This window comes from Mustela nigripes, unplaced genomic scaffold (genome assembly GCF_022355385.1).
Source record: "Mustela nigripes isolate SB6536 unplaced genomic scaffold, MUSNIG.SB6536 HiC_scaffold_76, whole genome shotgun sequence".
Taxonomy (NCBI): Eukaryota; Metazoa; Chordata; class Mammalia; order Carnivora; family Mustelidae; genus Mustela; species Mustela nigripes.
The window spans coordinates 1,427,889-1,453,880 of NW_026739491.1; the positions used below are offsets into that span (position 1 = coordinate 1,427,889).

The 25,992-nt window shown below is 54.8% G+C and overlaps 1 protein-coding gene across 4 annotated transcripts in view; it reads left to right on the forward strand.

The window, feature by feature from the left end:
• The window catches only part of LOC132008272 (PR domain-containing protein 11-like), a 76,989-nt gene extending 56,271 nt beyond the window's left edge, over positions 1-20,718 (forward strand). For 2 of the 4 annotated variants that reach the window (XM_059386817.1, XM_059386815.1), the window contains exons 6-8: positions 12,706-12,893; positions 16,666-17,292; positions 18,504-20,718. In XM_059386817.1, the coding sequence (XP_059242800.1) occupies positions 12,706-12,893; positions 16,666-17,292; positions 18,504-20,668 (2,980 nt within the window). In that variant the 3' untranslated portion in view covers positions 20,669-20,718. Of the gene's footprint in view, positions 1-1,729; positions 2,152-5,122; positions 7,345-12,705; positions 12,894-16,665; positions 17,293-18,503 lie in introns of those variants that run through there. The other 2 variants (XM_059386818.1, XM_059386819.1) reach the window with 2 other exon arrangements.
• The last annotated feature ends 5,274 nt before the right edge of the window (positions 20,719-25,992 follow it).

A 25,992-nucleotide genomic window follows, 5' to 3' on the forward strand; every position in this document is an offset into this window, starting at 1 on the left:
TGGGTTCTGCTCCTGCAGCCTTGCTGGCACGGAGTCTGGCCTCTCAGTCAGCCCCGATCTGATGCAAGGTGGCGCCAGTTGGGGCCCCTCTCTTTGAACAGTCAAGGAGTAGGGGTGGTTGGGAGTGTGGTTTGTTGCCACGGAGATGTCCCTCTGGTGGTAATTGGAGGGGAAAAGCCAGTTCCATCCTGGGAACCTGCCTTTCCCCTTAATGTACAACTTCCTTTTGTGCTTATTCACTCCACTGTGCAGACATCCTCTCTTGTACCGTGACAACTTCGGGTCTTGTGCATGATTGAATGGAGTTGATGAGTTTTTTCAAAAAATTAAGTGGCGGGCCGGGAAGAGAATGGGCATCGACATAATGATTGTTGACCTTATGGCCTCCCTATGCTGGGGGCTCTGCGTTCATGATTTCAGTGGTCTGAAACCAGGGGACTCTTTTGCTTTGAGACATGCTGGGTGGTCACGAGTCTTCGGGAGAATGCTACTGGTTTCTATCAGGGAGAAGCCAAGGATGCTGAGAAACGTCCCAAATGGCCCAAGATGCCCGTTCCCACTCACAGAGAAGTTTCTAGCCCCAAATGCCAATAGTGGAGAGACTGAAAACCTCCCCCAGGAATTCCTCCTGGCAGCCCTAGAAGCTGATCCTAGAACTACCATCCTCATTTAAGAGTGGGAGGCTGGTTTGCACAGGAGACTCTGCATCTAGCTCCAGGTCATCTGAATGAGGGTGCGGGCCCCTGTCACCATCTTGGCCTGGTAACAAAGCCCCAGCCTTCCCTTCTCCTGAGCTATGGTGCTCTGAGTAGGTGGGGTGGGGAGGTGAGGGCGGAAGGATCTTTGCGTCCCCCGCCTCTCGCCTCGGTTGTGGGAGTGGCAGGGGAGGGACTCAGGCTCAGGATTCCTCTCTTGGGTGGTTTCAAGGTCTCAGTCAGTCAAACGGCCCCTGGCTCCTCTGTGCAGTTGGAAGCCAGGGTCACTCCTGGCCTGCATCAGAGTGGAAATGCTGTCCCAGTGGGCACTCACGGGCTGCTCACGTTCTCCCCCGGAGCTGCCAAAAGGCCACAGTGACCCACCCCCAGAGAGTGGCTGCTAGCCAGCACCAAGGTCGGAGGGGAGTGTCCATACCCCCAGAGTTAGGGACCTGCAGGGCACTTGGGAGCCAGGGAGAGAGATGAAGAGAGCCACAGGACAGAGTGAGCTTTCTGTGACCACACCCTAATCACAGGCGTCACCAGCGAGGCCACACTGTAAATAGTCGCCCTGTGAGCCATCTGCAGGGGCAATGGTCTGCCCGGTAAGGATGCTTCGTTTTTCTGGAGGGCTTTAAAGCTCTTGGATGTCGCTCTGCTTTCCCCTCCCTAGTAACGACCCTAAGGTCTGCGCGCCTCTAACTTCTGACCCGGCGGGGAGAGGGATCCGGGAGAGGCCAAGTGCACAGCCTGGGCTCTCCCCTCTAGCCAGGGCTGAGGCAGGGCCTGCCACAGAAGGCATCCGACTCAGGCCACGCTCCCACCCGCTATGCCGCACCCCTCCTGCTCTCCTGCCCCCTGAGGAGTAGGGGAAGGGGCCTCTGGCTAGGAGGAGGGTGTGGTGGTGGTGAGCGGGCGAGGGTGCCCAGGTGCCTCCTGGCTCCCCCACTGGGGGCCAGCAATTAGGAAGGAGGAGGACCACCAGCCCTGATGGTCATTTACCCAATTGTGCTTTGTGGGATATTCAACCCAAGGAATGTGGCGCCCCTGGCCGAGCGCAAGAGGAAACCCAAGTTCTCCAAGGAGGAGCTGGACATTCTGGTCACGGAGGTGACCCACCACGAAGCGGTTCTCTTTGGGAGGGAGACCATGCGGCTGTCCCATGCCGACAGGGACAAGATTTGGGAAGGCATAGCTCGGAAAATCACCTCCGTCAGCCAGGTCCCCCGCTCCGTCAAGGACATTAAGCACAGATGGGATGACATGAAACGGAGGACCAAGGACAAGCTGGCCTTCATGCAGCAGTCCCTGTCGGGCCCTGGGGCTGGGGGCCGGGCCCCCACCATCGTGCTCACTGCCCATGAGAGGGCCATCGAGTCAACCCTGCTCACAGCCCACTCCGGGCACAGCTTCCCCAGGGCAGAACTGGATGGCACCGACAGCCCGTCAACCAGCTGTGAGTACCGCCGGCCTCCCCTCCAGGCCTTCCCACTGCCTGCTCCCCGGCCTCCTCTTCCTTGGCCATGCCCCCCTTCCCTGGCCCTCTCCTCTCTTCTGTCCCTCCCCGTCTCATCCAGTCTTCCCGCGTACCCTTCCCTCCTTCTCCTGCTTGGTCTTCTCCGCCCCTTTCCGTTCATTCATTCTAGAATATTTCCTGAACTCTGTGCCAGGAGCTGTGCCGGGAGCTGGGAAGACAGAGTTGTATATAAAACCTACAGCACCCCTGCCCTTGGGTCGTCCCTAGACTCGTGGGAATACACGAGCTTTAAGTCATTGTACAAGGACAGCCGTTAGGAAGACGCAGGAAGTCCTGAGAGCCAGGCTGACTTCCCAGGCGCACGCCCTAGACCACCTGCTCGGTGTCCCTTGGGCTCTGTGCACACAAGGTCACGGTGCTGACTTTACTGGGCTGCTCTTGCCTTCCTGAAGTTCATAGTCATTTCTAAACAAGGGGCCCTGCATTCACATTTTGCATTTGGCCCCACCGGTTCCCTCGCTGCCCTGTCTGATGGCCAGGGACCCTGGATCTGACTCTCCCTGGGGGGTAGGGGAGGGCTCCCAGGAGCAGCCTGGGAACTGGGAGGCACAGGGTGAGTAAGAGTTAACTGGCCTCGGCAGCGGCAGCGTGGGGCTCCGGGAGGGGAGCAGGGAGCCTCCAGGCCGAGAACTGCATGTACAGAGGCCCCGCATCAGGAAGGCGCTTGGCACGTTCCAGGACTGAGAGGAGCCAGGGAAACCCAGTGTAGCAGGCGCGGGGGAGGGGGCGCAGGAGGAAGCCAGCCAAGTCTTCAGGGCCCAGGACAGGGTGCAGGGGGTGGGGTGTGGGGGAATCAGTCTTTTCTCTCTCTTTTCCTAATGTCTTGACTTCTGCGTTCTTTTGCTGCGGCTACCCACTCCCACTCCTCGTGGTCCTCTGCCTCTCTTCCCCGCTAAGGCACTCTCAGGTCTGCCTGTCTCACCAGATCTGCTCCCTGTCCCTCCTGCCCCCATGTCCCCCTCCACCTCTCTTCTGCCCCGTTCTCCTGGGCTTCCTGTGTACCAGGATGGACTTGGATGCCTCGGGCTTGACTGGAATCTCCAGGCCCAGCAGACTCTAGTTGGGGCTGTAGTTCGAGCTGAGGCTCCCCTGATGGGACGGGGGAGCAGTCAAGACCCTTCTGTGCTGGGGCCGCACCCCCTTCAGTTCTGGCTTCTGCACACACCCGCCCCCCACCCTCAGCCCACCGGCCAATGGGAGCCCGGCCTCTGAGAAAGGGAGCAGGGCAGGAGGACTCCAGGGAAGTCAGCGGCTGGCCAGCCTGGGGAGGGTGATTCACAAAGACCCTGCTTCCCTTCCAAGGCCCCATGCCGTTGTCGGGATTGGGATTGTGCTAGTTTCCTGTTTGGCTAGCGCTCGTGACAGGTGGCCATTCGGGGTCAGTTCTTTGGGACTCAGAAAGGAACAGAGACCGTCCCGTCTGACTTCCTTGCTATGTAGACAAGGCAGCTGAGCTCCAGAGATGAGGCAGCCCCCGAGCTAGATTCTGAACCAGAACTCAAGCCCGGGTCTGCCAGCTCCCCGTGAATCTGTGTTTTGCTAAATTGTGGGGTGATTCCGCCCAGTTACAAGAAAAAGAAGGGGGCCTACGAGTCAGTGAAGTCTATGCCCTCCATCCTGCCCTGCTCTCTCCTCCATCTCCCTAACACAGAAGGTAATGAGGTTACCAAATGTGACCTGGCCTGGGCAGGGGGCGTGGGACCCCTCCCCCGCAGGCTTGGCCAGTCCCCCTTTCCCAGTCAGTGGACCAGCTGCTACAGCACGAGGCCAGAGGCTCTGTGGAAGGAGGCCCTGGAAGGAGAGAGCACCGTCACCTCAGCCCCACCCTCTCCTTCCAGCCCTGCCACGCCAGAATGGGTGTCCTGGGATCCCCGGGGTGGGGAGGATGGCAGCTGTCCCACCGGGTACGGTATGAGTAATTGGGCTCCTCCCGAGCCCGCCTGAGGGAGGCCCTGGACCCCGTGGAGGCATGCGTGTGGCTAGGGTCAGCATGAGTCTGTCTGTCCTCCCCGTCACCTCGCCTGAGGGTGGTTCTGCATTTAGCCCCCCTGGGATGCCCAGAGAACCCGTATATTTTTTATTCCTGCCATGGGAACCCGCTCCTGATCCGGCTCCCAAGAGAGCCGAGGCCTGAGTGTGTGGGGGCTGGGCCCCTCTCCCTGTGACTGGCTGCAAGGAGTCGTCTGTGTGAGGGCGCCTGCAAGCTATCAGACACTTCCGGGTGGCCCACCAGGGGGGCGGGTCGAGGGGGACATCAGGGCTGACCACCAGGATGGCTCCCCTGCTAGACACCCCCCAGTCAGCTCCCTCCCACGCCACCCTGTGCATTGGCCCCCTGTGACCACTTAGAGCTGCAGATTCTTTCTAGGCCACAAGGGGGCGCAAGCAAGTCCACCGCGCGCAGGGAGGCTGGAGCCTTTGGGCAGGTGTGGCTCCTGAGGCTTTTGTGAAGCTCCCTCCTGGCTGCTCTCTTGTTTAGTTTCCCTGGCAACCCTGCTAGGTGGGCAGGTGGTTGGTTAGGTGGACAGAGCAGGTATCAGCTTTGCTCTGCCGAAACTGAGTCCCAGACAGATGAAGGGAGCCACAGGGTCGACCTGGGCTCCCCAAGACAGCCCTGACGTGGGCTATCGCGCCAGAGTGGTGCCGCTCCGGCAAGAGGAAGGGAGACCTGGGCAGTCCTCGTGCCTGCCCTTCTCCCCGGGGGCGCCTGGCTCCCACGCCTCAGGGATTTGGGGAGCAAGTGCTTCTCTGGGGGTGGGCGGTGCTGAGTGAGCCTCAGGGCTGGTGGGGCAGGGGGACCAGAGAGTGACCTGGGGGTAGGCCCAAGCCCACGGCTGCCCCCTGTCTTTCTGTTTTAATCATCTGCCCTTCTCTGTTTCTGTCCCCCAAGATGATGAAGATGAGGAAGCCCCCGGGCCCTCGAGGCAGCCTCTGCGGGCGTCCCTGCAGCGGTCCGTGGAGGAAGAGGCCCGCCTGGCCAGGCCCACCCTGCTCCGCTCCTCCTCCTCCTCGGACCAGTCTGAGATGGTGGGTCCCAAGCCGGAGGCCCTGCCTCGGCCCTCACCCCAGGCCCAGGCCGCCTGCAGGACCCCTCGGCCACACCTCAGCCCGCCTAGCACAAGCCTTGACTGGCAGCTCCTCCACACCCACGTCCAGCAGACCGAGGCCCTCCAGCAGATCTGCCAGGAGCTGGTGACCGTGCACCGGGACATGGCAAACAGCATGCACGCCATCGGCCAGACCATGGCGGAGCTGACCAGCCGCGTCGGTCAGATGTGCCAGACGCTGACAGAGATCCGAGACGGTGTTCGGGCGTCTCAGCAGGGGCCCAATGGGGTAGCGCCCACAGGCTCGACCAGTCGGGCTGAGGCCCCGCCGGCAGAGCCCCCGCAGGCGGCCCCGGCCCCGGCCCCAGCCCCAGCCCCAGCCCCGGCACGGACTACCAGGTCTCGGAAGAGAAAGCACAATTGCTAGCTCAGCCCGTCCACAGGAGGAGGAAGAGAGACGGAGGATGGGGGCCCAGCTCGACACAGGAGCTCGTCTTGTGTCCGGGACTGATGGCACCTGTAGGATACCGGGGAGCCCGCCATCTCCTCCCCACGTGCAGCTCAGCGGCCCTGGGCTCCCACAGAGTCTGCTCCGGCCCCGCACCCTCGTCTTTGGTTGAGGCTGAAGATGTGGACGAAGCTGCCTGCGGGCGCTTGCTCGTGCAGGAGAGGTGGCCTCCCCGGGTCTGCACCGCAGCGGTGGGCCTCGTGGGGACGCAGGCAGCAGGAGCAGGCAGTGTCTGAATGGGGAATCCTGCTTGCCAACCTCAGGGCTGCCACAGCCGCCCCCCACGGCCAGATCCTGCTGCTTCCCAAGGGGGTGAAGCTTGAGGACGGGCAGGGGGAGCGGAGCCCCTGCCACGAGGGGCCCGTGCTCTCCTTCCCTGGGGCTCCGAGCGCGCCCAAGGGTGTCCCTGCCTTGGCCTTGCGCTTGCCCTTGCGGTGCGTGTGCTCAGCTGCTGCGCTTGCCTTTTGTGGAGTGGGGAGACGAATGGGATGGCGTCGGAGGAAGGAGAAGATGCCCTGGTGTTCTCAGGGCACCTTCCACTTTCCCTGCATTTGCAGATATGTGATCTCAGTGGGTCCTCAGGACAGCTGGAGAGGCAGCCGAGCCGGGTGTTTCCGGCACCGTCAAGACCAGCATCACCTGCATTTCATAGATGACAGATGACGCAACAGTTAGGCCAGGTGTGGGGCGGCGGGGTGGGGAGCAGGCGGGCCCGGAAGCCGGGTCTGTGGATTCGCCCGGCTCCCCTGGTCAGAGGCCAGATCTGGAGTTGGGAGGCGGTGGTGCTCCTTGCCTCCGCTCTCCTGGGGTGCCCCTAGGAGGCAACAACAGCATTTAGGAAGTGAGTCCCTGACACCACCCTGGCACTAAGGCCGGGGTGCTGGGGAGAGGCAGGGCCCGAGCCTTGGCACCCACAGGGTGACTCCTCCTGTGGCTTCTAGAAGAACCCAGCAGGGCTCCTGTCCCATCCAAGCTCCAGCATGCCTCTCCTCCGCTTGCTTGGGCTGCATATGCATTAGCTACCCACGTGTCTAGCTTCATGTTTCATTGTGGAGTGTGGACAGACAGCCAGGTTCCTCGAGTCGGGGGGGGGGGGGGGGGGGGTGGCACTTGCCAGCTTAGCTCTCCCCCACGTGTAGCTCAGCTCTGTGTCCTCTTTGCTCCCTGGCCCGAGGCTGACCCCAGCGGAAGCTCTCCCCCTGCCCGCCCCCCCACCCTCTCCCACGTCCGCCCCCTAGAGCCATGGTGGGGGTGGGAGGACTGCTCTCTCCAGTGCCTGCTGTGGCTGTCCCTGGAGCGCTGCTTCTAAAGCCAGACCATGCTTTGTCCCATGTTGAGAGCATGAGGGACACCGGCAATGTCCCTGTGTCCTCAGCTCTATCTCCCCACTCTGTGGTTCTTTGGGGGCTCCTGCTACCCCAGACCGAACAGCCCCCTGTCCGACAGCCCAGTGGCTTGATCCTTGCCTGGCATCCCCTGCCCTCCAATGCTGGAATCTAAGATTGCCTTCCCAAGTCTTTTTGTTAAGATGGCAATAAAAAGAAATTGATCTCACACTTGGAACGCACCCAGTCTCCAGGATCTTTCTTTGGTGTATATTCTCTTTCTTCGCTTCCTGTGAAAACCTCAAGGCCCGCAGAGCAGGGGTTAGGTGACCGAGGGAAAGCATGCCAGCCAGAGGGGCTCCAGCGCTACCGGCATTTCCTGGTTCCGAAAGGACTCAGATGGCCTGCGTCGGGCGCCGTGCTAGCTAGCCCTGTGAGGACAGGAACGGAACTGGGGAGCTGAGTGAGGCGAAGCAGCCACATAGGAAACCGTTCAGCCATGCTTGAAGTCTGCACAGCACAAGCAGAGCGTGCGTGACTAAGTGACTTTTACCTTCTGCTCCTTAAAAACAGTTATGGGTCCTAGAAAAACAAAAGTCACCATTTCTGACAGGAGACTCTAGAAGGATCAGGGGCTATCCATTTGCCAGTGTACTTCAGGGACCAGCCTAAGGCATGAACTTTGGGGGGGGGGACGTCTCCCCACTGATCCTGGTATCTGTCACAAGGCAGGACCCCGCCCACCGAAAGCTGAGGCTTTCAAAGTAGCCAGAGCAGTTCCTCCAGGTCCCTTTGAGAGCCTCCTCAGAAGAGAAGGGACCTCCTAACCCGGGTGTTGCCCAGGCTTCCTCCTAGTCACACAGAGAGGTCCTCCCAAGCAGGAAATCCCCAACTCCCGACCAGGGATCTAGCCCCTCTCTAGAAGTTTCCAGTTCCCCTTTGACCTCCTGGAATCCAGCTCATCCTCTTCTGCAGGGCCGTGGAAATCAAACGTAATCCCATTCCTGCCACAGGCAAAGATACTGGGAAGCTGGGATCTTCTCCAGCCCCATCCAAGAGCTGAGCAGGAACTGACAGGCCCCTCCCTCTGTTCCTGGGGAGGGAAGGGAGAAAGTTGGAAGCAAAGGGGGCAGAGCGATGAAGAGCCTGTGAACTTGAGATGAAGTTTCTTTCGTTTCTTTTTGTTGGCTTTAGTGGGGACTGTGGGTCTAGCTCATCAAAACAGGAAGGCGAAACTGGGGCCAGTGGTTGGAAGTGAGTGGGCAGCCAATTTCAGCGTAAGATAGGGAAGTCCAACCTAAGGGCCTGATGCCTCCAGCCGCTTTGAGAGCGGGCTGTGTGATGTTCTGGCGGAGGCTGGGTGCCCATCTGACCCAAAGACCCACCCTGCTCAGAGACCTAAACATGTGTGAGAAAACAGAGCCCAGCCCCTTCTTGGTCCCTCCTTCCCATTTCTGGCTCCGTGGCTGGTGTAATTTCCTTTCTGTCAGAGACATACCCACTGAGCAGGACCGTCTGAGCCTGGCCTTTATGTGCCCCCACTCCAACAAAATGGCTGCCCCATGGGTTATTTTCTCTCTTCTGTTGGAACTGATAGTCATTTCCTGACCCAGCTAGAAAATATGGTGCATTTGATAAGACTCAGTGGGTGATGTATAAAAAGTGTTGTCTTAGTGCTTATCTATCCAGTACCCAAAGTCCGCAAGGAGTTCAGAATAAAAACAATCCATTCTCATCATGAAACGTTCAGTCCAGAAAACACGCCCCCTCCCCCATCCCCTTCATTGCTTCAAAGGGCATCAGCTTTGTGGGTCTGACTTGAAAAGCCATCAGATGAGCCGTAGCATTTGTAGAGTGGCCTGTGTTAGCCATTTTCTGCCTCCTTCTGACATACTCTTGCCTTTTCTCCAACAAAGTAGTGACCCGGAAACAGCAGATTGGAGATTTTCACTCTCCAGAAGCCTTATCTTCCAGGAAGGGCTCTCGGAATAAGACAGGCGTGCTCTTCTGTCATATGGGGATAGGAGGATTCTGGGAGTAGATCAAACCATTGGGTGTTGCAATATATTGGTAAGAGGGAGATCTAATTAGAAGCCATTTGTGTTGGGACTCAGCTTGACTCCATTTACCATCTTGAGGGGACGGGCTGTTAACACTTTGCTGGGAGTTGCCATATATGTCATATTTCAAGGGCCAAGTTTCAGAACAACCAAATACAACCAGATACTGAACAAATTCTGATCTGTCTTGGAAGATGGGATCATTACAAAGACTACAAATACTTGGAGTTCTCTTCTAAACCTTGATTCTTATCGGGCAGGAAACCACCAGGCATAGAAAGGGAAATTGACCTGAATCTTTCTAAAGCTTCGGACCTAGTCTAGAAGTTGTTCTTTTGAAGAAATGCCTGAGAGTTATGTGCTCCTCATCTCTTTTTCTCCTAAAGTTGAATGCCAAAGAAAATAATTCTAGGTTTTAGAGCTCGACGATTGCTTAAATACCCTGCAAAAAAGAGAAGAGTGTCTCTTTCCTTGTGCTTTGTGGTCCAACTAATTCTTGTGAGGGAAGATGAATGAATGGTTTGCCTTCTGAATCCAGGAGTAGGAAACTTTGGATCTACCCCAGTTCTGTGCTAACCACAAGGGTGATTAATTGTGGATGTCAAACCCCAAGCTTTCACTAAATTGGGGACTGGAAAATATTTTGCACATTCAGAAGAAATCTCAGTTCTGCAGGAAAGCAGACCCCTGTGCTAGAGAGTTATGACTCAGAAGTATTCGTTCGGAAAGGCTTCTTTAGGCCAGGGGTCCTCCTCTTTCCCTTTCCCCAAGTTCATCCTTAGCGGCATGACTGGGCGTCGTGGATATCACAGTATTATCGTCACAGCTCAGGGAGACCAGTGCTCATGTCTGATGCTGACAAGCGCAGACGCGTTGAGGCTAAGTTCCTGGACCCAAGCAAGTTCTGGGGATCTAAACTCCAAAAATCCTGCAAGCGTGACCGCCCCCTGGCAGGGTGGAGGCTGCTTCTTCTCTCAACAGGGGTGAAGCAGCCAAAAACTCACGTTCGCCCTCCTGCCATCCTTGGCCTTACTCCCACAACCCGGGGACCCGTGCTGCAGCCGGTTGCTAGGGGGATTGGTCCCTGAGCTCTAGTTGTCCCCTTGTAAGGTCATGGCCTCCTCCAGGGTCGAGTAGAACAGAGTCCATAGGGGACTGTCCCCGACAACACGGGGCAATGTAGATTGGCAATGCGGCTGGCCGCCAGGACAGGAATTGGCGTTTGTGCATGTCTGTTTTTTAGGGGGTGCCTGTCGGGGTAACTGTAGTAATTGCTTAACAAGGAAAACTTGGAAAATACAGAGAAAAAACTGATAAAGCAGATCCCCCGGTAATGGGTAATCAATCACTGGTAAAACAGCGGTGTATTTCTTTCAAGTAGCTTCCCGAGGCGTGTTTTGAAAGCATGATTGGAACCATAAAATAAACAGTTTCCGGTCCTACTGATGTCACCCTGCGTTCTATCAGGACCGTTTTTCCACGTCGTGAAAAATCCTTTGCAAACATTTTCTTTAGATGAGTAACAACATTCCATCATATGGATATACCATGGTTTACTGAACCGTTTCTCCAGGATTAGAGGTTTCAATGTCTTTGCTTTTGCACGATTGTAAACAGTGGCACAGGCAGCACAGTTTGTCTACTTGGTCTACATCTCATGGTCCCTTTTTAAATTTTGCAAAAATTGTGACAAAACGTACATACCATAAAATTGACCATTTTAACCACTCTTTTTTTTTCAGGTGTACAGTTCGGTGGCATTCATTTCATTTACACTGGGCACCCATCACGACCATCCCTCTCCAGAGCTCTTTTCGTCTTGTCCAACTGAGACAGGATACCCATTAAACCCTAACTCCCCATTCCCCAGCCTCCGCCACCCCACGCCCCACCCCTGCACCCCACCTCTGCCCCACCCCGCTCACCACTCTTGTACTTTCTATCTCCCTGAATTTAGCTCTTCTATTCCAACTAAGTACCTTATATAAATGGAATCTTACGGTATTTGTCCTTTTGTGACCTGCTTATTTCACTTAGTATGTATCTTCAAGGTTCATTCATGTGCTAGCATATATCAGAATTTCCTTCCTTTTTCAAGCCCAGTAGTGCGCAGCATGTGCGTACCCCACATTCTATTTATCCATTTATCCACTAGTGGACGCACGGGTTGCTTCTACCGCCCAACTATTGTGAATCGTGCTGCTAGGAAGGTGGGTCCATGAATACTTGTTCGAGTCCGTATTACCAAATTTGTGTCCCAAAGGGCCGGGCCAATTTATTCTCTACCATTAGGATGGGAAATGCTTTTCTAGCCAATATGGATCTTATTGTTAAAAAAAAAAAAAAAAAAAAGGAGAGAAATCTGTGCCAATGAGACAAGTTGCTACTTTGTGTTTCTTATCAGTGATGCTGAATATTTTCCATTGTTCATTTGTTCATGACCCCTGTGGATTTTTTTCTGTGAATTACTCCCTACCCTGGACTGTTCTACAGACAGCTCTCTGGGTTAGGCCAGTCAGACAGATTTTGATTTCTTCCCTGTCCCTTGAGACAAACCATAACCTAAGGGAAAAAGGTTTATTTTTCCAAATTTCCTAGATCCTTAAGACGTCAAATCATTTCCTCTTTTGATCTCTATGCCTCCACTTCTCTGTACGTGTTATGTCCTCTCATCTTTTAGAGGAAGCAGGTTGGGTGTTGGAAATGTGATTTCAGGGAGAGCTGGGGAACGGAGAGATACTGAGGATTTGGTGGAACTTTCAATGTTATCTGCGTGTCACTGGGTTGGTGCTTCACAGACTCACAGAGAAGCTGTGAGTTCTACAGGGGAAAATATAGACTCAAAGCTCCACCTCCCATTTATTAGCTGTGTGGCCTTGGGCAAGTCACTTACCTTCTCTGAGCCTTAGATTCCTTACCTTAAAATAACTTAGATTAGTGAGTGGTTTCTAATCCTTTCTTGTCACTTATCTACTTCCATCTTCTGTCTGGATTGGACACCCACTTTTTAAAGATATTAATCTTCCGCATTTATTACTTGCCCTTTTGGGCACCCTTGTCACATGAGTTATTTCTGCTGGGCTTTGTGAAATACTGGAAAGAGTCTGAGAACCCCACACTCCCCACCATCGGAGGCCTGTGGGTGTCTGGGAATCCCTGCACTTAAAAGTTAGTGAGGAAGAAATGACCTGATCTTTCTGGTTTGCTGTCATTTTTGTAACCAGTGTTGAATTGTATATTTACCAGAATCTGGGAGGTAGGCAGGGCAACTGTCATTTCTAGGCTCAGAAAACACAGATTCTCAGGGGCTCAAAGACTTGCTCAAGGTCACACAAAAAGGTGAGGTTGAGGCCAGGGACGGGCCCCTAGCTGGTGTCCCAATCATGGACAGGCAGCTTCCTCTGGACTTTTCAGCACATGCCACATGCTGGTGGACCTCTGACCTCCCATGTCTGCCTGACACCGTGCCTGGCTCCGGCAGGCACTCAGTGATGAGTGGCCTGTGTGTTCTCACCTGTCCCCCTCACCCCCAGGTACGTGGTCATCTCCCGGGAGGAGAGGGAGCAGAACCTGCTGGCCTTCCAGCACAGCGAGCGCATCTACTTCCGAGCGTGCCGGGACATCCGGCCTGGGGAACGGCTCCGGGTCTGGTACAGCGAGGACTACATGAGGCGTCTACACAGCATGTCCCAGGAAACCATCCACCGCAATCTGGCCAGAGGTGAGTGCCCACCCCGAGGCGAGGGTCACGCCTGCCACCCAACACAGGGGAAACCAGCTTCTGTGGGTGCTTCCTAAGAAAACCGATGGGAAACGCAGTCTACCAGCAATGGGGAGACCCAGAGGGACTTCGGGGGGTGGGGTGGGGGGATGGGCAGCTGGTCTGGGTGTGAGTGACAGCTCTGGGGAGGGCACCAGGCACTCCTGCGTGCTGTCCTCCCTCAGAAACCCTGTTACAGACGTTTGAGAGTATCCAAAGAGATGAGGCCCCAGAGCTAAGCACGGACGTTTCATCAAAATTGATCCTCTTTGACCAAGTCAAAGGGACGGAAAGGAGCTAGAAGGTGCCACTGGCTCGGTAGTAGCGAACATTGACTAAGTGGGTCCCACGCACGAAGCTGCTCTTCTGTAGCGTGCACGTGCTTCTCAGGACAGGAGTGCTTACCTCGTGAGCATGCCGGGAGAAGTAGGTGGTACCACACAGAACACATCGAGGGCAATGGCCACCTTGACCCCTGTAAGCCCTCAACTGTGAGTTCTTGATTCTAATGATCCCCTGTGGACTGTGATCCCCATCTCACAACTGCAGAAACCTAGCACCAGATAAATACGGTGACCCCCCCCCCACCCTGGGGTCACGTGGCTGGGAAGAGCAGTGCGGGGTTTCTCATGCACATCGGTCTCAGTGCAGGGTCTAGCCTCTAACTTACAGTGTTATAGGCCTCTCTGACCAAACTAGTTTCTTCCCTACTACCTCCTGGTCTCCTTGGAAGGCCAAGTCCCATGCTGTGCACGAACAGTGTCTATTAGAAGGCTGGAGGGAGGTGGGAAGGAGACTGTAGGTGTGGGTGATGGCTTGGTGGGTGAGATGTCCATCCAGACTCCATTTAAATGAGTCACTGGAAGGTGGCTTAAAATACGCCCCAGCCCCTAGCCCTTTGCCTCTCAGATTCTGGCTCCTTCTTTCCAGGGGACCTTCCTTGCGCTAAAAATACACATTCAAATACCCAGAGTCCATGTGGTTCCAGGAACCAGGGCTATCCCCAGGCCTGACCATATCACATTCCTGAGCAACCTACTTATTGGAAATAAATCTTCATGTGGAGTGTGAGTGGAGACGAGGAAGAGGGAGTGGGGTGGCCCGTTGCAATTAAGCTATTTTTAGAAACAAAACAGAATAAAGCATATTGTGGACATTGAATGCACAGCTACTGCCTGACTTGGTAAAAGGTATCTGTGATTGGATGGGCAGTGACAAGGCCCAGTAGACATACCCACTTCTTGTCTTCTTCGGATCTGGGGGTTGGGCATAGGCCGATTTCTCGCGGGAAGGCACGTTTCTATGATGAGATTGCCACGGTTTCCATTTGACCTCTGAAGATGCCTTATGTAAGCGTGTCTGGTACCTAGTCGCAGCTCAATAAATCTTTGTCGAATGGATAAAAAAAGAAATGAATGAAGACATCAAGAAGTCTCCACGAGAACCGTATCACCAGAAGAAAAGAAAACCAAGAGAAGTCATATCTGAGGACACAGGTTTCATCCCTTGGCCGTAATCTTCTTCAATTCTTCAGGATTTATAATGTCCTTTCCCCCTCCCAGTGTCTTCTCCAAAGTACCTCAAGCTGCAGTCGTCCTGAGAGAGCTCTGAGACCCAAGGGGAATGCTCAGAGAAGGGAGTGAGCTTTCAGGAGTGGTTCAAAGGAAGCGTGGCAGAGAGATTTGAAATGAGATCCATGAAGACTTGCAAAGATACAGGAGGCTGGCCAGGCTGAGCAGTAGGAAACAGGAAGGACACCGAAAGGCACCGTGTGGGGCAGGGCCAGAGCAGGGGAGGGGGTATGGGGGTGTTGGTCCTAAAGCCCTTGGGAGCAGTGATGAGCTCAGTGGCCTTTGGATGCGGCGGTGGCTCTGTAGCCGGTAGTTTCGGCGGACTGAATAGCTAGCTGGTGGAAGCTTAGACTGTTGTGTCAGCCCTGCTCGGGAAAGGGGATTCCTACCCTCAATCACTGAAGGTCTTGCATGGAAGGAGGTTTCTTTGTAATTGGAGGCTGGGGCCCTGAGAAAGGCCAGAGCATGAATTATTAGTCCTTCTTAAGTAGGGACATTACTCCTAGCCCAGAACTGTTTCCTGAAGACAGTGTAAATTATGCCTTTGTGGTTATCAGAACAGGACGCATCTGATATAGTGTTTTCAAAAAATTTATGTTATTTGATCTATTTTGAGTTACTGATTCACTTTGTGGTGTTTTCCCCCATATTTTATGGAGGCTTTGAAATCAATTCCAATGCTGCTTGAAGGATTTTTTCAGCCCCTAGATTTTTCTGGAAGGCTTGAGCCCCCAAGAAGTCTCCCATGCATTTTAGAAAATCTGAATGACCTTGTCTTTGAGCAGAGAGGCATGAGGACTCCCTGTTGATGTGTAGCCTTGACCTCCTGACATCCTCAGCTCTTTGCTGCCTGACTGGTCTGTGAGAAGTGACAGGGTGGCCCTTGATGTTTAAAGATTCTAAATGGGCAAGTGTCACATCTGATGTGTAATACAACCTGGCTTCTTTTTTTTTTTTAAACAAGCGTTCATCTTCACGCTTTCTGCCCCTCGGCTGTTATGGAAGTGTAGGCTATGAGAGTCACCTGACTTCCAGTGACCTTGAACATGAGGCTGCTCCTCAGGCGTTCATGTGAGGACAGAAGAGGGGCGTCCTGAATAAGGTAGCCTCTTTTTGCTGTTACCTGTAGGAAACACGGATTTCCTACAGGGCCCAGGGCACAGCCCCCCTCGCCAGTTGTGGGAAGCCAGGGCTCTGTCTTCTGGAATACCTGGATCACTCACAGAGACCCCTTGCCCTTCATTCAGAGGTGTTTTTTTTTTGTTTGTTTTTTTAGCAAACCCCGCTTCCGGAAGCCTAATGGCAATGTATATTTGGGACAAGTTCTTACCGAGAGTCATCTCCCAGGGCCCTGCCCTGATCTAGGAAGGCTTTGTGATTTCCCAGTCCTGTGGGCTGCTGTCAGGACCTTATGAGGGTTCCCCGTGAGCATCTGTACCCCCCAGGGAACCCACTTCTGTAGCCATTTATGAAACTATGTCGGCTGTTTTAAAGAATCAAGCTAAAATTACTATTGTGAGCTCACCAACATCTTTGAAATCAGTCACATGATGGCAAGAGATAGAAAAGGGAACGTCCCTTGAAGGATCAGGTAAGGAGACACAGCTATATTTCAAGCATGCTTTGGGTCCGTGTGGTCACGCCGCTCTGGCCCTACGGAGCCACCTGGAAGCAGACAGGGAGCAGGGAGGAGCGGACGCGGTGTTTCCTGCGTACCTTTTACCAAGTCGAAGCAGACATCTTCTGATTGCCAGGCCTGGACAAGAAGCCCTGAGGGTGGGGATCCACACGCGCTGAGCTCTGAGGTCTGCTCCCACCTGCCCGGTCTGATTGGTGGGGTGTCCGCTTCTAGGGTGACCGCACTCCCGACTGCCTTCCCCTCCAGCATTCCCTGGACCTATAAATGTGCCGCGTACAGACATAAGGCTCCCTCAAAAAGGTCTTTTTCAAGAATTCTTCCCACTTTTTCGGGTCCCACTCTAGACCCTATGACCCACTGAGTGACTCACCTCTCCCTTTCTGTCATACCTGCCCCCCACAGGGCCAGCCCCAGAGGAATGTGTCCAGCGAACTGGCTAGCAGGAGTCCTGCTTTGTTTTCTGTTGGTTTCTCCCACTTCGGGGCTTTTCCCCACATCCTCACACCCTGGTTTTCCTTCCTAGGAGAGAAGAGGTTGCAGAGGGAGAAGTCTGAGCAGGCTCTGGATAACCCAGAAGACCTGAGGGGTCCCATTCAGCTCCCCGTGTTGAGACAGGGCAAAAGTCCGTACAAGCGTGGCTTTGACGAGGGGGATGCACACCCCCAGGCCAAGAAGAAGAAGATTGACCTCATTTTCAAGGATGTGTTGGAGGCTTCGCTGGAGTCTGCAAAGGCGGAAGCTCGTCAGTTGGCTTTGAGCACCTCGCTGGTCATCAGGAAGGTCCCCAAGTACCAGGATGATGCCTACAGTCGGTGTGCAATGAGCGTGTCCCATGACGTGCAGAATGTCAGCCGGACCTCAGGGGAAGGGGACTGGAAGATCCCGCAGGGGGCTTCCAAGGAGCCAGGCCCATTGGAGGATGAAGAGGAGGAGCCTTCGTCCTTCAAGGCCGACAGTCCCGCAGAGGCCTCCCTTGCGTCCGACCCTCACGAGCTTCCCACCACCTCCTTTTGCCCTAACTGTATCCGCCTAAAGAAGAAGGTTCGGGAACTCCAGGCCGAACTAGACATGCTTAAGTCCGGGAAGCTTCCCGAGCCCCCCGTATTGCCAACACAGGTACTGGAGCTCCCAGAGTTCTCGGACCCTGCAGGTAAGTTGGTGTGGTTGAGATGGTGGTCGGAGGGAAGAGTTCCCCATGGCCAGTGTGAGGGGGCCAGGCGTGCTCTGCGGGAGCCACCTTTGGGGAGCCCCACGCCCGCAGGTGCCTGCCTCAGACAGGCTGCTCCGCAGCCCCCGGGGGGTGCTTTGTGTCTCGCCCTTGTATCCTCCTCGTCAATAAAGGAAGTTCCACTGCAGGAGGGGTGTGTGCTGTGTTCTTGACCCGTTGCCCTTCTCTGGCGGTCCTGGGGGTGTCTTAGGCCCATGCTCAACTTCCAAACCCAATCTTTGTCTCTGCCCCCGCCCAAGCAGGGCAGCTCACAGCTGGGTCTGTGTGGAGAGCTCCCGGCCTTCTCGAACTCAGCCCCGGGACACGGCCTCGTTCTTCTCTCCTGAGTTGCTGTTCTGCCACACATGGTCCTCTCTCCCCTGCCTGGAACTCCAGAAGGCCTGGGACATACGACCCGTGGCTGCACACCTTGGCCCTTTTCTGTTGGCTGCCTGGATGTTCTAGAGCCCGTCGACAACCAGGAAGGGTTTTTCAGTACACAGCTGCAGCTGAGACCGAGTATTCACATAGCATTTCCTATTTTAACCACATCCCTTAGCTCAGAATGAGGTGTTTCAGATATTCAAAGCATGCGTCTTAACTCAGCTGCATTCTGATCCTGAAATAAGCTGGGGCCGTGGCAAGCTGCCTGCGTTGGAGGGCAGCACACCTCCCTGACCACGTTAGCGCCCAGAGAAACGGAGCCCCACGACTTGGCTATTTGTGTGACCGAGGCAGGCAGGGTGCGCTGTGTTCTCTCCCGCGGCCTGTTCCCGCAGTGGCCCCAGCGGCTCAGCGGGTAGAGAAGGTGGAGTTCCTTGAGCGCCCACTAGTGGAGGGTAAAGGCAAGCCGCCTGGAGCAGGAAGGCCACCAGGCCTGATCCCGGGAGAGCAAAGGTCACTCGCGGAGAACAGGAGTGCGCATTAAAATAAACGAACGAACGAATGAATGAATAAATAAATAAATAGGTAGATACATAAATAAATAGATAAATAAATAAATAAATTCTAGGCTGGGATTCAGTCTGTCTGCAGATCTGGCCTCTGTTTCGCAGGGTATGCCACCGACCTCGCACGGAGCCCCCGCTCATTCTGGAACCACCTGCCGTTTTGGCCACTCGGGGTTCAATGTTTCCTTCCCATTTGTCTTCCAGCCTCGGAGAGCCTGGTCTCCGGCCCCGCCCTCATGGAGGACGACGACCAGGAGGTCGATTCTGCCGACGAGTCCGTGTCCAACGACATGATGACCGCCGCCGACGAGCCCTCCAAGCTGTCTTCCGCCAGCGGGCGCCGCATCCGCCGCTTCAAGCAGGAGTGGCTGAAGAAGTTCTGGTTCCTGCGGTACTCCCCGACCCTCAACGAGATGTGGTGCCACGTATGCCGTCAGTACACCGTGCAGTCATCCCGCACGTCGGCCTTCATCATAGGCTCCAAGCAGTTCAAGATCCACACCATCAAGCTGCACAGCCAGAGCAACCTGCACAAGAAGTGTCTGCAGCTGTACAAGCTGCGGATGCACCCCGAGAAGACGGAGGAGATGTGCCGCAACATGACCCTGCTCTTCAACACCGCCTACCACCTGGCGCTCGAGGGCCGGCCCTACCTGGACTTCCGGCCACTGGCCGAGCTCCTGCGCAAGTGCGAGCTCAAGGTGGTGGACCAGTACATGAACGAGGGCGACTGCCAGATCCTCATTCACCACATCGCGCGCGCGCTGCGCGAGGACCTGGTGGAGCGCGTCCGCCAGTCTCCCTGCCTCAGCATCATCTTGGACGGGCAGAGCGACGACCTGCTGGCCGACACGGTGGCCGTCTACGTCCAGTACACCAGCAGCGACGGCCCCCCGGCCACCGAGTTCCTGTCCCTGCAGGAGCTGGGCTTCTCCAGCACCGAGAGCTACCTGCAGGCGCTCGACCGGGCCTTCTCGGCCCTGGGCATCCGGCTGCAGGACGAGAAGCCCACTGTGGGCCTGGGCATCGACGGAGCCAACATCACGGCTAGCCTGCGCGCCAGCATGTTCATGACCATCCGCAAGACGCTGCCGTGGCTGCTGTGCCTGCCCTTCATGGTGCACCGGCCCCACCTGGAGATCCTGGACGCCATCAGCGGCAAGGAGCTGCCCTGCCTGGAGGAGCTGGAGAACAACCTGAAGCAGTTGCTGAGTTTCTACCGGTACTCGCCGCGCCTCATGGGCGAGCTGCGGTCCACGGCGTCCACCCTGTGCGAGGAGACGGAGTTCCTGGGGGACATCCGCGCCGTGAGGTGGATCATCGGGGAGCAGAATGTTCTCAACGCCCTCATTAAAGACTACCTGGAGGTGGTGGCCCACCTCAAGGACGTCAGCAGCCAGACGCAGCGGGCGGACGCATCGGCCATTGCGCTGGCCCTGCTTCAGTTCCTCATGGACTACCAGTCCGTCAAGCTCATCTACTTCCTCCTCGACGTGATCGCTGTGCTCTCGCGCCTGGCCTATGTCTTCCAGGGCGAGTACCTCCTGGTGTCGCAGGTGGACGACAAGATCGAGGAGGCCATCCAGGAGGTCAGCCGCCTGGCCGACTCCCCCGGGGAGTACCTGCAGGAGTTCGAGGAGAACTTCCGAGAGAGCTTCAACGGGATCTCCATGAAGAACCTCAGGGTGGCCGAAGCCAAGTTCCAGTCCGTCAGGGAGAAGATCTGCCAGAAGACCCAGGTGATCCTGGCTCAGAGGTTTGATTCCCGCAGCCGGATCTTCGTGAAGGCCTGCCAGGTGTTCGACCTGGCCGCCTGGCCCAGGAACAGCGAGGAGCTCCTGAGCTATGGCAAGGAGGACATGGTGCAGATATTCGATCACCTGGAGGCCATCCCGACCTTCTCCCGGGATGTCTGCAGGGAGGGGCTGGACCCCCGGGGCAGCTTGCTGATGGAGTGGCGGGAGCTCAAGGCGGATTACTATACCAAAAATGGCTTCAAAGACCTGATCGGCCACATCTGCAAGTATAAACAGCGCTTCCCGCTCTTGAACAAGATCATCCAGGTCCTCAAAGTCCTCCCCACATCCACTGCCTGCTGCGAGAAAGGCCGCAACGCCCTGCAGCGAGTCCGCAAGAACCACCGCTCCCGCCTGACCCTGGAGCAGCTCAGTGACCTGCTGACCATCGCTGTGAACGGCCCGCCGATCGCCAACTTCGACGCCAAGCGAGCCCTGGACAGCTGGTTCGAGGAGAAATCTGGCAACAGTTATGCACTGTCCGCCGAGGTCCTCAGCAGGATGTCGGTGCTGGAGCAGAAGCCCGTGCTGCAGACCGTGGACCACGGGTCCGAGTTTTACCCGGACATCTAGGGGGCCGGCGACCCAGAGTTCACTAAGCTGTTGAATATTTTTTTAATCTATACTCATAAGCTTTGATATATTATATAAATATATATATTATATTATATATATATATATATACACACATATATATATATATAAACCCACACTGAAAATTTTTAAAAACCAAGGTGACGCATCCACCAGAAGCCACTGGGAGCTTTCAGAAAGGAACGATGTTGGAAACGGACTCTCCTCTACACGATCTGGCAGCTGTAGCCTCCGTGGCCATCCTTTTCCCTCACGGAAGCCCTTGCTGGGGCCACACGCGTTCCCACCTCCCAGCCAACCAACAGCCTGAAGCTTAAGGACTGGTCTCTGGCATCCGGTCGAGGTGGTTTGTTGTACGTTTTTGCTTGGGGCTGGAGCGGTTTGGGTTTGGGTTTGGGTTTCTGTTCTTGCCTTCCCTTTTCTCATTCGTTCTGCGACAGGGTGGTCGGCCCCTTTGTGGCCACGCTGGTGGAGCTGAATCCCATCTCTGATTTGGGACGGGGTGGGTGGTGTATCTGGATCAGGGCTTGTGACTCTTTCCCTCTCCCCCTGATTTCAGCTCAGCAGGTCTGTATGCATTTCCTGAGGAGTGTTCTTTCACTGTCTTAGAAACAAACGTGTCGGTCAAACTGTGACACCCACTACTTGCCCACCTCTGTAGCCTCTCCCATCCCTGGGTTATGGATTCCCTCCTTCCAGAACCCCCGATCCTAAAGATCTTACCTGTCATCCTGAAGGCAAAATCGCCTTACCACCGAGCTTGAAATCCTGGGAAAGGGACAAGGTGTGTGTGTCTATGGGGAAGGGGATTTTTTGCATTCCTGTTCTTACGTAGTGTGGGGTAAAATAATTTAATTCCAGTCAGATCCAGGACTGGGGGGGAAATGAAGAGCCAAGAAATCCAGACCCTAACAGGGCAGGGATTTGGGGCTAAAAATAAGTAAAATGAAAGGTATGTATTTCATTTACATGAATTATTTATGCTCTGTCTTTATAATCACAGAATGTGTCGGGGGTATTTTTGTTGTTGTTCCTTTAAAAATCAAATTCCTGCTCTAGTTCAGTGGCAGGAGATGTCAATGCAAGTTGTGCCCTGGGTTATGCGTGACCCAAAGGAGGGTCTCTAGAGCTCGAGGCCTTCTTTGGTGACAAGGCTGGTAATGAACCCTTGGACCTGGCAGAAGGCAGTGGGAAAACAGGCATTGCACCCACGCCGGGGAAGGCTTCCTTCATTTGAACAGGGTAGAGATGTCCTAAAGGAAAAGGAATAAGCAAGAGGACTCTCAAGGCATCAGCCTATACACACATACACACACACACACACACATATGCGTGAGCACACACGCACACACACCCACACACACACACAACCATGATATAAGCTTTAGAAATAGCCACTTGCCTACTCCCTGGGGCAAGCAGCGGTTTAAGCTAGAGGAGTGTGATCAATGCTCTTTTGTTCATTTAACTACCAGTATACCTCGCAAGGGAGTTCTTTAAAAAAAAAAAATGTGCGTGAGCTGTTAAAAACTTCTGTTCATGTTTCCACGTCTGATTTATGCATATTGGGTATGCAGAGATCTTGTATTGTGGATACAGGTCCTGTGTGGGGGAGGGAGGAAGAGCTGCGTCGTCTATGGTCAGTTCTACAGGGACCCACCCGTCTCTCATGGCAGAGGGCGGGTGAAGGACAGTGTGATCTGGCCACAAGCAAAGCCCCCGTGTCCCCAACCTGCCTGGCTCAAACATGAAACTGTGGTGGCTTCCTTCCTTCTGGGTTTATCTCGTTTCCGAGGCCTCATACCACTGTCGAGAACCATAGTGGAAATGTCATCAACACTGAACATGTCACTCCCCCCTTCCTTGTCCTGCCCAGTCCCCTCACCCCCCACACGTCCCCTCCCTCACCCCTATGGTCTTGGTGCTAAGATAACTTTAGAATCATTGCTGCTAGTCGATAGCTTTTCATTATATAAATATATTATATATATATATATATTATATATTATTTTTGAAACTTTTTTGTTCATTTTCAACAGTGATGTAGCATGTTAAAAAAACAAGAAACAAAAAAAAAAAAAACTGGTTTTCTCCGACTGTCCCACTGCCAGGCCTCATATGCTGCCTTCTTCAACAAATCAATGCACCCCTGCCTGGTGACATTCACCCCCCCCCCCCCCCACCCCGCCAGCCTCCTCCCTGGTCCCACATTCTTCCCTACTGTCCTCTGAACAAGGAGAGAGCAGGAATTAGCAAGGAAATGCCCAGAGCTCTTTCTGAGGCTTTGGAATTCCCAGCCTTGTACTGTGTCACTAGTTTAAGCTGATGAGCCTCCCCCCCACTCAACTAAACTCCCCCCACCGCCTGCTTTTCCCCATCCGGGTCAGTAATTGTGGTCACATGGATACTGTTGCAAAGCACAAGGTTTCACCTGTCCCTCTTCGACATCCTCTCCACCACACACACAAACTGTCCCGTCCGTGGGAGCTTTCTTTGAACATCACACAGAGTAACTAAGCTGGGTTGAGGGCAGAGATGGCTGGCAAGGGGGCCTTGGTGGGGGCCAGAAACAGTAGGTTGGGATCCTTTTTTCTAGCCACCAGATGCCTTACACCTTCTCCTTTCTTCTGCCTCCCTCCACCTCCAGCGCTGAGAGCTATCCCCCTGGGTCAATCATTTATGTCTCCCTGAGCACTAGTCAGGGCTCTGGCTGTTTTAAGAGGGCCATGGCCAAAATGACCTCAAATTTTTATCTGGGGCGGGGGACAAAATCCTTTGGGCCTATGCCAGCAACTACCCCGTGTTTCCTGAGAGAGCTGGGAGCTGGTAAGCTGCCTCGGGGCTAGAAGCTAGAAGCTGCTGGCAGCGCTGGACAGCAAGTGTCCATGCATCAGGTCTTGAAGTTGGGCAAGGTGCTCTAAAACTCGGGGAGCTCAGGACTTAACGTTGCATCCAGCCAGGCCTGGGCTGTGTCAGGCACTCTGAAGGTCACTTTGCCTTGGGACTGGGAGTAACCGGGGAACAAATTGGGTGACATACCACTGCAATTCACACAGGGACTTTTTCAACCTGATGCTCCCAGGAGGCTCAGTGCTGCCATCCCGTGAATGCTGCCTGTGATTTCTAGCCTAGGTGTTTCCACTCTTCTGCCTCCTTGGGAAAGACTCCCAGGCTATTGAGACCCACGGGGTCTAGCCTCAGGAACCAAATGCTTACCTAGCCTAATCTCCCTTCGATGGGCGTAAAAAGCTGTGGCCAGCCGGTCCTGGCATCTCGAATGTGGTCACTTCAGATGCTGTCGAGCCCTGCAGCTCAGCTCCTGGCTTCGAAGGACATGTTTGTCTCTGGGGCTGAGACTTGTCCAAGTGGGGCTGGCTGACTGGTGACTTTCTTTGGCTCATAGAGGTGGGTGAGAAGCGAGTTCAGGGTCACGGCCATTTATGTCAAGCAGATACACTGCAGAGCCCCCAAGCCCTCGTGATGAAGATGGTTTGCTTCCCCTCTGTGGAGGAAAGAGACACCCAGAGCCATCCAGTATCTGTGAACCCTGAGGACAGCCGAACCCTGTCTACAACTCTTACCACATGGAATGCCCATGTTTTGCCTGCCTGGTTGAAGGTAAGAGTCTAGGCATCCAAAACACTTGCTTTTTCTGTTTCTTTTTTTCACATCCTGTAATGCAGGGCAGATCCTTACTTTCTCATCCTCTCTGGAGAATGAGAGCAGGCTCGAGCTCCAGGGTGTCTGCATGGCCGGCCTGGGTGCTGGGCCCTGAGTCTAGGGCATTCAGGGGTCTCACTCCAGCCCCCGCTGTATGTTTCCATGTTGAGTCGTCTTGCTGAGCCCCCTCTCCTTGACCTGCTTGTGTCAACCCTGTCATTTGGAGGAAGAAGCTTATAATTATTTAAAGTTGTGTTTAAATATTTTCCCTATGTTTGGACGTGATACCAAGAAGGAGAAAAGAGGGAAAAAGCATGTTGGATGCCGAAAATGATCGTGGTGACACGGGAATGGACTACAGGCTTGGCCCAGGCAGGTGTAGGGTTCCTGGTCACCTGGAGCCCTAAGGGGTCCAGGAGGCAGCCTGGGAGTTGAAGTAGAACATGTAGATTCCTTCACCTGCCTTCCCCCCCACCCCTTCCAGGAAGAGGATTCTGCATCTGGATCTGGTTTTGGCACGTGGTCTGGGTTAATTTCCGAGTAGAACTGGTGCCGTATCTAAGGCCCCACACCCAGTCTGTGATGAGGGCTCCAGTGACACTGGACCTCACGCCCCTTGGCCCCTTCAGGTGGCTGCCCTAGCTTGGCCAGCCTGAGGTAGCTGTGGGCAGGGAGGCCAGGCCTCCTTAGGTGGGCGTGGCATGTTTGGAAGGCAGGTAACCTTGGGACCGTCCCATTCCAGACACCAGCCTCCTGGGGGAGGTGGTGCTGGGTCATGGGTTGTGGTCTGGTTTCTTCCTCACGTCCTGAGGAGGGAGGATTTTGTCCAGAGACACACAGGGCCCTTCTTCTGCTTGGAGGGAGACCCCTCTCTTGCTCTCTGTTCACAGGGTCCTTTAGCTGAGTGGATGGAGCTGTGATATTTTTAAGGAGCCTCTGAGGTGATCCTTGTGCGTTAGCCAGAGGGAGAAAAAGTGCCCTTTGGGGAGGAAAATGGTACGGCCCTTCTCTTCCATCTGGCTTTCCCTCCCCCCACCCCCAATCCCCCAAAGTGGTGTTTTCTGCAAATACCTATGCAATCCAGTCTCCCTAGGAGCGTGAGCGCATGGAAGCAGGGGGTGTGTGCAGTGTGTAATACAAATATTACAGCATATATATTGTATATACGGACATATACAGTACGGATACACGCGAGTAAGAGATTAAATCACGTCTATATATCTATAAATAATATCCTATATATTTATACATTTCTATGTTTTAAATAGATATAAAAAATAGAGTCTATAGAGAGCTGGGAGAGCAACGGGAAAGCCTGTCGCGGAGCCGGGCTAAGGGGGGGGGGAGGGGCAGGAGGCGGAGCCTCTGCGGTGGGAGCTGCCTGAGCAGCAGGCAGGTGTGCAGGGCCTGGGGCCTCCTCCCCAGAGGAGGGGACAGTGACCGGCTCCCCGCCCTCTCCATGCACTTTCTCGCCTTCCCTGCAGGCTTGGGCTGAGGCAGAAGGAGACTCGCGCTCCAGCCGCAGGGGCCCCCCATCCCTCCTCACCCCTCCCCCGTATTCCTCCTCACCTGTCCCCCCCCCCCCCGCCCCCCGCCCCGCACCATCCAACGCTTTGGTTGTCAGTGCCGCTTGGCACGAGGAC